The sequence below is a fragment of the Medicago truncatula genome, chromosome 1 (genome assembly GCF_003473485.1).
Source record: "Medicago truncatula cultivar Jemalong A17 chromosome 1, MtrunA17r5.0-ANR, whole genome shotgun sequence".
Lineage (NCBI taxonomy): Eukaryota > Viridiplantae > Streptophyta > Magnoliopsida > Fabales > Fabaceae > Medicago > Medicago truncatula.
In genome coordinates this window covers 18306498-18319983 of record NC_053042.1, presented here as the reverse complement: position 1 = coordinate 18319983, position 13486 = coordinate 18306498, and the positions used below count along the sequence as shown (strand labels likewise).

The 13486-nt window shown below is 35.5% G+C and overlaps 1 protein-coding gene across 1 annotated transcript; it reads left to right on the top strand.

Annotated features, from left to right (window-relative positions):
• Positions 1 to 7801: 7801 nt before the first annotated feature.
• Positions 7802 to 12845, top strand: LOC25483112 (probable voltage-gated potassium channel subunit beta). Its single transcript, XM_013611763.3, has 4 exons — positions 7802 to 8486; positions 9979 to 10122; positions 10681 to 10845; positions 12405 to 12845. Exons 1-4 carry the CDS (start codon positions 7923 to 7925, stop codon positions 12516 to 12518), a joined length of 987 nt encoding a protein of 328 aa, XP_013467217.1. The 5' UTR covers positions 7802 to 7922; the 3' UTR covers positions 12519 to 12845.
• Positions 12846 to 13486: the final 641 nt, after the last annotated feature.

Sequence of the window (13486 nt, the reverse complement as noted above, 5' to 3'; positions counted from 1 at the left end):
GAGTGAGCCAGACGACCTCATTAGGAGTGAGGGCCATAATCCGCTGCGAGTAGGACCAGTTCTCCGAGTTGTCATGGAAGGAACTCGGAAGGTGCGAAATAAACCACCTATACAAAAGAGATATGCAGCAAAGAATATACCCACGGCCCTTGAGAGTCCTGTCATGAATGGCGTGGTAGGTATCCGCTAGCAAAGTAGGAACCGGGTTCTTGGAATGGAAGACCTCGATAGCATTCATGTCCACGAAGTTGTCGAGGTTCGGAAAGAGAATGAGCCCGTAGATAAGCAAAGCAAGAATAGCCTCGAGTGTATCCTGACAAGTAGTACTGAGATTAGCCTGCTCAAGAAGATACTTCGAAGTGAACCCCCGGATGTGAGACTTGGTAATAAGATGGTTGGAGACGTCGGAAGTCTTGAGGTAGAGATCCTTAGCAATAACCAGAGGAGTAAGAGAAGTCCCGGGACCGGTGAAAGGCGTCTTCTCGGCTATAGGTAAACCCACTAGATTGGAGTAAGCCTCGAGAGTAGGAACCAACTGGAAGTCCGGGAAAGTGAAGCAACGGAAGCTCGGATCATAAAATTGCACTAGAGTGTGCACTAGCTTCTCTTCCACATCGGTTCGGAGCAAAGTAAGCAATCCCCCATACCGGAGTCGGAACCCTGTTTGACTCTTGACCTTGAGTGCCAACTCTCTTAAACTGACCAAATCCACTTCCTTGAACTTGTAGCACTTAGTCTTCTTCATACCTGTGATTATTTACAAAAATTTCCATTTGTTTAAGCCCTTCGATGAATGCATGAAAAATGTTTATGCATGAATGCATGTATGCATGATTGTGTTGTTTAGTTACAAAGAACAAGGTGGGTTGAGATTCAAAGTAACAGGGCCACGGATGGACACGGCGTCCGGTGAACTAAGGCTTTGGATAGTAGTAACCAAGGTTCTAACACAGTTCCCAAACTGCAACCTCTCTCACATATATCATGGTAGTACAGGACGACACCCGTTCCATGATTATTTGTGAGAAGGTCTAGTTTGAGTGTAGTATCGCGTGACGACTAAAGTTTGAGACAACACTCAATTTAGCCACCGCACTACGTCCTAAAAAGGCTAGGATGGGTTTGGTAACTACGGTTCATAGCTTCGTCGAACAATTGAAAGTGAAGTGCCTAAGCATGACAACACACACCGACAATATCACCTTCAAAATGCCTCAGCTATGTGAGATTGATCGCATAATCCAATACACGAGGCAACCCCCGGATCGAATTGTCGATTATATCTCTACCTAAACATAAGTTCACTCAGCCCGGGTATAGGACTTTTGATATTCTCACCCCACACGTCAAATGAAAGTAAACAAGTATTCACATATGTAAGCAATAAAACAAAGCGTAAATATAAACTAAGGAAAACTAGGCGCGACCCGCTAAAAAAAAGTCCCCAGTGAAGTCGCCATTTCTGTTATCGCGATTTTCGGGTGTCAAGTCATTAATTTGGCTTGAACCTTTCAATCTTTGATATTCTCTATTTTTTTTGGGAAGGGCAAAATTGAGAAAAAACCCTTAGATTCTAAGTTCAGGGGTCGTTTTCGCTACGGGAAGGTGTTAGGCACCCGGAGCGATTATGGTACTCCATAAGAACCGTTCTCCTAAGCTTATTTCTACGCTTTATTTTTTATTGCCTACTTATTGAAAAGAAGAGATTTTATTTGAGTGAAGAATGAGGGGAGAAGATGATTGAGGTTTTTATTTTACTTGGAAAATGATTTTTGAAAAGGAGGAGAGAAGCCGTAAGGCATAGAAGAAAAATGTCGAATTTGATCTTTATTTTTATTTCACAAAAAGGCATTGGAGTTTTGACTCCAAAGTTTGTTTGGAAAATTTAGCCTATTTCGAAGAAGAAATTTCACTAGGCGTCGAATTCCTAAACATACACCTAAATCGATAATCATGCAACGTGTGTGCGAGTGTCGGTGCTTGTGTCTGTGTACATTATTAGAGAGTCCATAGTCCTTTACATTGTCCTAAATACATTCTATGGTCTTGCAAAAATCTTAAAAGAAATTAAAACTATCTAAAATATTACATGCCAAAGTAACATTGAAATAAAAGAGATAAACCCTAAACTATGAGGAATAGGAATGGAATTATGAAATGCTTATGAAATGTATGGCACATGAAATGAAATGGTTAGTAATCATAAAGCACAAAATAGTAGGAAATAAACAAAAAGAAATTGCATAAGAATGGCAAAAAAGAAAATAATAAAGTGGTAAAAACCTAAAAAATTTGATATGATACCTAAATGTGCTTGTGACCCATAATTCTCACATCATGGCAATTTTGAAAGAGATTTTGTTTCAAGCCATGACATTAAATTAATAGAGACACATGCAAGCAAAGTATCATACCAAATTCATAGAGAAATTTGACACTTTATTCCTTAAGACAAACACTTATTGTTTGCAAAACAAGAAATTTACAAAATCATATCCAAAAACAGCAAAAAGGACACATGATCAGAGGCATATTCATCACAATATTGTATATCAATCATCCATGTCACATATCAAAGTGTCAAGAACAAAAAAACATAACCAAAAGAATACCAAAAATGTAAAAACACATGGGAATTAATTCATGCCATTTTACCATTTTTTTTTACATGCAAAACACCATAAAAATACCAAAAATGTGTCAAGAAACACCTAGGATTTTTAGGAATTTTTTTTTGTAAAAATATGTGAGCAAGAAACAGGTTCAGATAGCAAAAAGTAGGGGTACAGATAGCAAGAAAAAGGTAAAAATGTAAAAGGAACCTTAAGCCCAACCCAAAACCCAATGCAGACTGGGCCTGGATCATCCAAAGGCCTCAGAGGCGTTAGATTGATCCAGACCTAGATCTGACGGTTCAAAACAAGCAGCGCATGGTAACACAGATCAAGCACATGGAAACAAAGCATCACAGCCATTCAAATAACAAAACCCTAAATCCTACGGTCCAGGATGAAAACAAAATGAACCGGACCGGTTCAGGCGTCTATATAAGCATATGGACACCGGTCCAATTCATTTCTTTCATCTCTCTCTCTCTCTAAACTTCTCTCTTCTCTCAGACCTCTCACCTCTCTCCTCCCTTCTCCGGTGGTTGTTGGCCGGAGAAGATGAAGGTTCCACCGGAAACTTCATCTTCTCCGGTGAGAAGTTAGGGTTCCGACGAGCAAAACACCCAGAATTCAAATTTTTTTACATTTTCTTGTTCGTTTTTAAACCCTAAACACGAATCTGACATTGATTTTCACAAACAAAGCCTGAAACGACGTAGATCGGAGAATTTTCATACGGTTTTGAATTTTTTTTTTTTTTTAGGGTTTTGAATGAGTACGTTCAAACTCTTAAGGATCTACATCGTTTCGTGTTTGTTACTTCTCTAGTGCTTGTTCTTGCTTGCAAAGTCTAAGTCCTTATGGATCTAGATCTTGCGCATACGGTTCAGTTCGTTTTCTGTTCTGGAAACTTTTTAGATCTGGTTTGTTCGTTTGCATGCAGGTTCAACTATGATTAACGCCATTAAAGAGAAAAAATGAGTTTTACCTGAGTTTTAATGGAGATTCTGCTGAGTTTCTTCGGAAAACTTCGATTTGTTCTTGATGATTTCTGGTTGCTTTTTGAACCGAAAATAAATCGGTTTACTGGCTTGGTTTCTTCATCTTCTTCGATTCTTTCTCTGTGATTACGTGCTTGAGCTTGCTTCTTGCTTCTTAGATCCACATGAGAATCCCTGTGATCAGTGCTTGAGCTTGCTTCAATGTGAGCTCGCACTTGGAATTGTAGGGAAATCTCCAATCCAGTGATGAAGATTCACACGAATCTCTGAGGATTGATGTGAAATTCGTTGATTTCTGATGAATTTCTATGATTTCTGCAGAAAATTAGGGTTTGTGTTCTTCGTGTTCTTGAGAGTTTTTGATCTTTTGATCCTAACAGAAAGGAGAGAGAAAGCTTGATTGTGTTTGTTGAGTTGGCGTGTGATTAATGGCTTTGTGTGGCACTGTGCACTATTTATAATCTGACATGTGTACTTGAGACCCAATGAAAAGGTGACACCTGGACTTGTATGAAAATGGCACGGCCTTGGACTTGAAATGAATTTGGGACCTTTCTGCAAAAACAAAAACTTAAGGACTAAACTGCAATTAACCAAAAAGGACTGAAATGTAAAATAAAAAGTTCTGGACTGAAAAGCAATTTTGGACTTCTTTGAGGACCAAAATGCAAAATAAAAATAAAAATAAAATTGGAATAAAATGGGTAACCTGACAAAACGTAAAGTGAAACCTAAAATAAAATCAACAAAAGGACTAAAACGAACCAAATACTGACATGAGGTATTTCAAAATACCTCCCTGTCAAAATTTTGACAGGAAAAGACCAAAATGCCCCTAGGGACTAAACTGACCCAAATTGACTCAGATGCGATTTTGAAATGATTTTTAACAAAGAATCAACGATGATTTGTACAGACAAGTTGAAGAGACTTAGAGACAAATACAGGGACAAAAATGGGTTTCACTGCAAGAAATGACCAAAATACCCTTTTGTATGATTTTTTGAAATAAAGTGCAAGAAAAGTAACGCGACATTTCAGAGAGTTCTTAAATGACTTGTAATGTCAGAAAAGACAGAGGCAGTATAATACGATTAAAAAGAGAGTAAAGATTCAGAGTAAAATAACAGAGAATTGACAAATATTAGTGTTAAAAAACGAGTATTTTTAGGTCCAAAATCAGGGTATAACAGTATCCAACAACACAAACATGAATATTTGTTTTAGCAATAATGCAGCCAATACAAATACCCAACAATAATGATCTAACTTAAGGTCTTTTATTCAGTTATTTTTTGTTCATTATTTATTTTTATTGTAGTGCGTAAGATTTGTCTCCTCTGAAGCATAACACTGATTTAGGATTTTAAGTAGTGACAGAGTCTAATATTTATATTCATATCTTGATATTTATAATTATCTAACCGAGAAGTAATTAGTTAATAACTTGCGAAACAAACCGAAAGCGAGCGTACCCTGATAGTAAGTACTTAGAGAGATGACATACCGAATATTGATGAACATATGCTGAAATTAGGTAGTAACTAGTTAGTAATTAAGGAAACAAGTGACTTCACGACTTAAATCATCCCAGTAACTCCATCAGTTACAGCTATCGAGCGGGATAGTGTTCCATGTAGTTGACAAATTGATTAGGTTATTATGTCCAGACGAACTCATCAGTTAGATGGTCTACTTAAAATAATTTAACTTGACTTGACTGTTAATTAATTCCAACAAATGGATAGAGGGGATTCAAAGAATCCTAAGCGCCGGTAACACTCTGCAATCAAACATGTAACTTTGCTCTATTGCAAACATATTAAATTGCAAAACTCTAAGCCCTTATCTCTTTATTTTATTTTGTTCCCAAATAAGTAACGCGAATTGTTTAGACAAAATGACAATCCTTGTGGATATGATACTCTACTTATAACTTTATTACTTGGTAAACAATTTGGTACACTTGCCTAATCCGACCATCAAGCATGAAGTGACAGTTCCACTTTCCTCGCTCATGCACAAGTTCTAAGACAAATCTGAAAAAGGCATGGGTCCAAGAACTTTCAAAATTTCATACGAAGAACAAGAGTCATGGACAAAACCCATAAATTCATCTGACATTCATATGATTTAATTCGTTCTTGCATGTGCTTAATGCTTTTTCAATTGACGATCTGTACGGGTAATCTTGAAAATTGATCTATAGAGAGTTAGTAGGACTGACAACCTGAATTTACTTTGTTCATGGCAGCTCTAATTGCTTATTTCTCATTTATATTTAATGAACTTAAGTATAAAACATCGTAATTTCTAAATCTTCCTTTTGGTAAAGACGTGATTATAACTAGGTTATCTTTCCGCACATGTTGTCGTTAGGTTTAATAAAGATTTCTAAATTTAGTTTCTTAGATCATGAGTAGACACCACATAGTGTATTGTTTTTCGAGTTAATTCCAACAAAGACGAAGCGGGGATTCAAGGATTCCCTAATCATGGTTAATAATCTGAATCACAAACCTAATCTTGCATTGGACAGAGCAATTAAACCCTGCAACTCTATTCAATTCTCTTTACTTTCAATCTTTGATATAAGTTTTATTAATTGCTAAGTTCAAAGGAAATCCTTGTTGAGAACGATAAACTTACTACTTTCTTACTTGTTATGATTTGGTGCACTTGCCAATTTCGTCCATTAGTGGAAATGTGCACTGGTTGAACTTTTGGGCTCATTTTCTGGATCTTTTGAGGACTAGATTGTTAGGTTGGACGAGTAGGGGGGATGAGGAAAATATCTTGGGTTGACTGAAATTCAATCTGTTTGGATAAGGAGTTTGGGGGTTTTGGGGTTAGGAGGATGAGGGAATTTAATTTTGTTTTGTTAGGGAAATGATGTTGGAGAATGTTAGTTGACAGGGAATATTTGTGGTATAGAGTGTTGTTAGCAAGGTAGGGGGGAGGGAGGGATATGAAAGGAGAGTGAAATGGATGGTTCTGATTGGTGGAAGGAGACGGTGAAGGTTAGAAATGGGTTCAATGTAGAAGTTGGAAGATGGTTTCAAAATAATATTCGAAGGGAGGTAAGGAATAGGGTTATCTACATTTTTTGACAGGCCATTGGTTAGGTGGGTTGACGTATAGGGATAGTTTAGGAGGTTTTGATTTGACCTTAAATCGTTCGATTTCAGTTGCATATATGTTTTGTTTGGGGTGAGGGAATGGTGGTGAGGCGTGGAAATAGAGGAGAAGGTTTTTGTATGGGAGGAAGAGTTGGTGGATGAGTGTCGGGTGTTACTTGTGGATATTTCTGTGCAGGGTGATTTAGTGGATTTGGAGGCCGAATCCGGTTGGTGGATATTATGTTTGTGGTGTGTATCATCATTTGACATCTGCCGAAGATACTACTCGTCCTATTGTTTCTGATTTTCTTTGGCATAAAGTGGTTCCTTTGAAGGTATCTTTATTGGCTTTACATCTTTTTTGTAATTGGTCTCTAACAAAAGATAATTTGTCGAGTACCATTTATTTTTTGGTTATGAATTTTCTGCTTTGTTGTGGATTTTATTTCAGCAGTGGATCAATTTTGAGTTTGTAACTCTCTCTCAAATTTTGGATCATTTCATTTAGTTTCGTCGCACAGTTGATTTTTCTAAAGTCTGACACTCATTTTTGCACTTAATATGGTTTTCTATTACTAACGTCATATGGAAAGAGAGAAATAACATGATTTTTATTAATAAGGAGGAAACAATTCATCAACTTCTTAACAGTGTTAAGCTCCTTTCTTATTGGTGGTTGAAGCTCAATACTATTTGTTTAAACGTGAATTATCTCAATTGCTGGTGTAATCCGTTATTAAGTTTGACCTTTTCTCAATAATTCCTTTATTTTGACTTTTCAATTTTTTAATTATTTTATAAAACTAATGGTTTACTTTAACACACCTTATGCTAAAAATAAATCACTTATTAATTGGTAATATATTTCATTTTAACTTCTTACAAAAATTATTGTTAATAAGATGGTTATAGATTAAAATGCATTAAATAAAGTGTTGTATAGGCAAAGGGCAAATACATCACGGAGTCGGATTCCTTTCCTATTACTATTAGTTTCTCTTATGACACGTGAAAATCTTTATTATTTTCCATTTTTGTATATATTTCTTAATATACAAATACACACACATCTAGTACCTTTAATTAACCACTTCTAGATCCATCAAGTACACACACAAACGTTGTAATCCTCACAAGAACCACCTCTACACTTTTCATAACTCTTTCAACCTCTCATCACCCACTTCATCAAGATGCAATACAACAACTTAGGCCGGTCAGGTCTAAAAGTCAGCCAACTCTCCTACGGAGCATGGGTAAGTTTCGGCAACCAGCTCGACGTCAAAGAGGCAAAATCTCTTCTCCAATGCTGCCGCGACCACGGCGTAAACTTCTTCGACAACGCAGAAGTCTACGCCAATGGTCGCGCAGAGGAGATCATGGGGCAGGCAATCAAAAGCCTTGACTGGAAACGGTCTGACATCGTTGTTTCGACAAAGATCTTCTGGGGAGGACAAGGACCGAATGATAAGGGGCTGTCAAGGAAGCATATTGTGGAAGGGACGAAAGCGTCGTTGAAGAGGCTGGGGATGGAGTATGTGGATGTTGTTTATTGTCATAGGCCGGATGTTTGTACACCGATTGAGGAGACTGTAAGAGCAATGAATTTTGTTATTGATCAAGGTTGGGCTTTTTATTGGGGGACTAGTGAGTGGTCTAGTCAGCAGATTACTGAAGCTTGGGCTGTTGCTAATAGGTTGGATTTGGTTGGACCGGTTGTTGAACAGCCTGAGTATAACCTCTTGAACAGGCACAAGGTAAATTCAAATCCATTTTTGTTGAGATTTGTTGTATATATATATGTTGAATTTGTTTATTATAACCATAATAATGTTGGATTTAGGACCCATTTGGATTGGCTTATTTCTGAGGATCGTAAATAAACTTATTATTCATAAATTTGTCAATATAGTTGATGAAAAAAAAACAGCTTATGTAGATGCAGCCACAAGTTTTGTGAGGTTGTTTAAGAAAACTAATGTTTGTTTTTTTGGCATATTTTAGTACTTTCTCCAATATATATTTGACTCTCTTTGGATAAACAACTTAATTGTAGCTTATAGCACAAGTGCTTATATATAAGCTTGCATAAACTATTTTTACAACAACAGAAAAAATTTATAGCATATACAAAAACAATTTAACTCTATTTAACCTTTTTATATAAGCTTATGCATAAACACTTATCATGATAAGTGCTTGTGCTATAAGCTGCATACATGTTTATAAAAAACATAATTTAGTTTGCTTGTTTTTTGTTGATAAATTTAATCTTCTTGTTTTAGTTTAGTGGTTGGTATGTAATTTTTTTTTAATTTTTGTTGAAAATTGGGTATCCTCCACATGAAACTCAACTGCAGAGACTAATCCCTCAACTCATGTACAACTAAAATGTGTGGCAAATTCTCCATAACAATTTTAACGATGTTATATTGTATGTTTGAGTTTGAGACATGAGACTTTGATTCTATTGACATGTTTAGTGGTTAGTGTGCAACGTATATGACTATTGGTGTGCAATGTATAAGTGAGGAGATTAGATTTCAGATAGAAAAGTGGTTGGTGTGCAATGTATATGACTATTGTAAACCTTTTTTATGCTATTGATAAAAAAAAGTTTTCCAAATTTAAACTGCTGGTGTATGTTTTAAAAAAAATTAAATTTAAAAAGGAACGATTTTTAAGGGTAAAATTGTATAGGAAAAAAGTTCAATCAAAGTTGGTAGTTTTCTTTTGGTTACATCTTATATGTACGAAGTTTCCACCGCCGTTTAGTGTTGATTAATCTTTATCGTGGAACCTGTTGGGCACACATGGTGGGTTCTCCCCTCCCAACCGATGTTTTTGCTTACGCAACCGTTAGAGAACTAACCCTGATCACTTGCTTAAGGGGTCCAAATCCCTTACCACTTGGATAAATCCATTGTTGGTGGTGCAAAGTGGTAGCTATATTTTAGTTTCCGCTATATGATGGTATGGATAATGTTGCGATATCTTATATTTCCCTTTTTGTTTTAACCCTCTGATTATGATGGAAAAGAAGCCCTGATAATTTGGAGTTTGGCTGGCAAGTAAAGTTGGCCAATGATTGTTTCAGGCAAAATTTATCCTTCACTAAATCTCATTTACCGGTTGAGCCAATTGGTTACTGTATGCTTATATGATATGATTGATATAAATGTATCTGTCTTTTAATTTTAATTGGATATTTGTGTTGATTTGATTTGAGTGTGTAAATGTGTGTTGCAGGTTGAGTCTGAGTATCTTCCCCTGTATTCTAGTTATGGAATTGGTCTCACCACTTGGAGTCCACTTGCGTCTGGAGTCCTTACTGGAAAATACAAGAAAGGAGTTATTCCCCCAGACAGCCGTTTTGCTTTGGAAAATTACAAGGTAATAAAAAATTTAAGGCCTTTTATAGTTTTCTTTTTAAATAAATTTCCGTGTCTTTCTTTACTATTTCTTATTTTGGCGTTTTGTAATTTAAAATGAATTGTGTCCCCAAATTTAAATGTAGTTTATGAGAGCATGATAGAAGATGGAATAATTTGGGTTGGGTTTATGAAGAGTTAGGTCAATTTCGGTCTTTTTTGACGACTAGAACAATGAATAAATTCAAAGAGATGAATAACATATAAACTATTTTGGGTCGTTAACTGGGATAGAGATCACAATATGTGAGGGGTACTAATTAGCGTTTATTGAGTTAGTGACCAATTTGAGCTTTTTTTTAGTATGAACAAATTTGAAGTGCTGAAGAAGAATACATAATTAATTTAGCCGAAAATTTAGACATATCAGCACCGTAACTGTAATGATTGATTGCCTTCTAAATTGACATAGGTTCTGACATCATTGTTGTATGATGGATAGAAATGGAATTGTTTTGGCCTCTTTTGTTTAGATTACTGAGCAATTATTTATTTTCCCACTTTTCTTCGTGTGTTGCAGAATCTTGCATCTCGATCACTGGTTGATGATGTGCTCAAAAAGGTTGATGGTCTGAAGCCAATAGCAGATGAACTTGGTGTGCCATTAGCACAACTCTCAATTGCATGGTGTGCTGCTAATCCTAATGTTTCGTCAGTTATCTGTGGCGCTACAAAAGAATCTCAGGTTAGTTTTCCATTATCAAGAATTTTTACAAGGACATAATTTACATATTGAAAGCAACCTTGTGTGTCGATTTTTTACATCATACATTCTTGATACATTATGCATTTAGCAAGAAATACTTGTAGAGAATGTTAAGTTAATTATCTCTAACATTGGCATGAGATAACTCGAACTTTCTGTTACATGTGGCATTAATGTGGAAAGTACTATTCACAATTACCAAGTGTGCGGTATTTGGAAATGTTCATTGTTTTCCTAACGGCATGAAAACTTTTCAAATAGAAGTGAATGAAACTAATAAATACTGAGAATTAGAGGACTTTTTGGTTTTTATTTCTATTTTCTGGTTTCACTGTTTCTTGTATAAATCCTTGACAACAAGAAACAAATTAAAAACAAAGTGACGTTTTCGTTATTAAAAGTAAGAACAAGAAGTTAAAACAAAGAATGGAAACAAAAATTAGACTAGCTCTATATAACGGTACTAACTGCTTGTTAGTAGCTACGAGCAAGTTTTAAAGATGCAAATAGACTGTGAGTTGAAATACTGATATGTAGTCATTGAAACAGTATAATCGAAACTGAAAGTACAATCAATTATGGATGAAGACCTATGAAGCACGGATACAGACACAGACACCGGATACGACACTGACACGCCGACACCGCTAATAATTTGAGAAAATCACATTATTCAGTGTAATCATATGTGTCGTCGTGTCAGTGTCGGACACCGACATGTGTCCGACACCGGGACACGCCTAATCTTAGGAGTGTCCATGTTTCATAGATGGAGACACATTTAAGTAATTTAACAACTATTAAAAAGGTTGAAAATTTGCAGCAAAACAGAAGACAGAGGACATGCACTTGAGTACTAGAGAGAGAAAGGGTGTTAAACTTAACTGTTCCTACACCCAGTGATTCCTTCTGCCGTCCTTATATCACATACTCTTCCGTATTCTTTTGTGGTTCTTGAGTTCCTGGATTGCAAGTAACCTGTTCCAGTTCGCCACTTGATTCTGTTAGGCCACTTGGTTCAATCTTCAAAGAAGCATTCTCAATAGCTCAACAGTCGTCTTATTGAGGGGATTGAACCGATACATGTTTGGTTTGAGTGGAAAGTTTGATTTTTCCTTAAGTAAAGTCTCATGTTTGAAGTCAAGATTTGTTAATAAAAAATTAAGCCCCGGGAGAGTTTTTCCCCCTTATATCCGTTACCCGATTCACCTCAGATTATGCCAAGTTTAGACCAAAGAATAAAAAAAATAAAAAATAAAAAATAAAAACTTAGATATACGTGTCCATTTATATGTTAACTATTATCTTAATTTGTTGAATAACTTCCTGCAAGAATGCACATTACCGTTAGAATTTTGTCCACTTATTTGTATGTATGTGTAGTGTCTATGTGTGTGTGTGTGTTATGTTTTCCTATGCTTAAATCTAGGAGAACCTGAAAGCAATTGATGTAATTCTTAATTTGAGACATAACTTGCTTGCAAGAGTGGAAATTGTCATTCTAAATTGTCTTATCATTTCTGTTTTGCTTTGCTTAGATTCATGAGAATATGAAGGCTATTGAAGTCGTTAAACTACTAACTCCTGCTGTGATGGAGAAGATTGAGGCTGTTGTTCAAAGCAAACCAAAGCGCGCTGATTCATACAGATGAATTTAAGGTTTCTCATATGATACAGACATATATTGTTTGTATTGATGCGGTTTCCTCCTTTTATTAAGTATTCCAAATGTATTTAGGAGCAATGTACTCCAAGGATTTAAGACTGGGATTTGGGTTTACATTATCCTCTTGGATAAATATATGCTTATGGCTTTTGGATAGTTTTTTCTTTTAAAATATCAGGGTATTGTTTGGATTTTGATATAGTCCAGATGTTTCTCTTGATCCATGTAGTTATATCTACCATGGACAAGACATGATTAAGAGCATGTTTGGATTTGATTTATGGGAGCTTATCTACTGACATAAATTTTGTGAGTGTTTGTGATAATTTTTAAAACCAGCTAATGACATTTTTCATAAGCTTTTTTCAACTTATTTTCAAAAGTTCAAGATTGCATATGAAAATAACTTGTAGCATATACAAAAATAGTTAACTTTATTTTATCATTTGCTATAAAAATAGCTTATGTAATCGTATAGATAAGTGCTTATCATGATAAGTGCTTGTGATATAAGCTGAAGATATGTTGTTTATCCAAACATGACGTTAATTGTATGTTTGGACTCTTTGTGTTGTTATATATGAATATATGATAACTTGTGACAAAATTATATCTTTTGTATACTAACATGGGTATGTTCATCCCCCTAAACAAAATACATTCACAGACAGAGAGATATTTGGAGTAAAACTTTCACTTATGTTACTATTTTTTTAGAAAATTACCCCTAATTAAGCGAAACTTAAATCAAAATAAACATTTGGTGTATTTATTTTTCTGTCATCCTCTATAAAAACACACTTGCAAATAAGTTGGAAGATTTTCTTCACTTCTCTTTCCCCTCTCTTCCTTTCTCTCATTAATATCGTGACTACTTATGGGGTCTTAATTATAATTTATATGCAAAACAATGTTCATTTCAAAGTTCTACATGTCTAGCTAATACATATATTG

Coding starts and splice junctions, on each gene's coding strand:
- LOC25483112 (XM_013611763.3), top strand. CDS start 7,923: ATGCAATACAACAACTTAGGCCGGTCAGGTCTAAAAGTCAGCCAACTC. Junction 8,487..9,978: donor ACCTCTTGAACAGGCACAAG/GTAAATTCAAAT, acceptor TGTGTGTTGCAG/GTTGAGTCTGAGTATCTTCC. Junction 10,846..12,404: donor GCGCTACAAAAGAATCTCAG/GTTAGTTTTCCA, acceptor TGCTTTGCTTAG/ATTCATGAGAATATGAAGGC.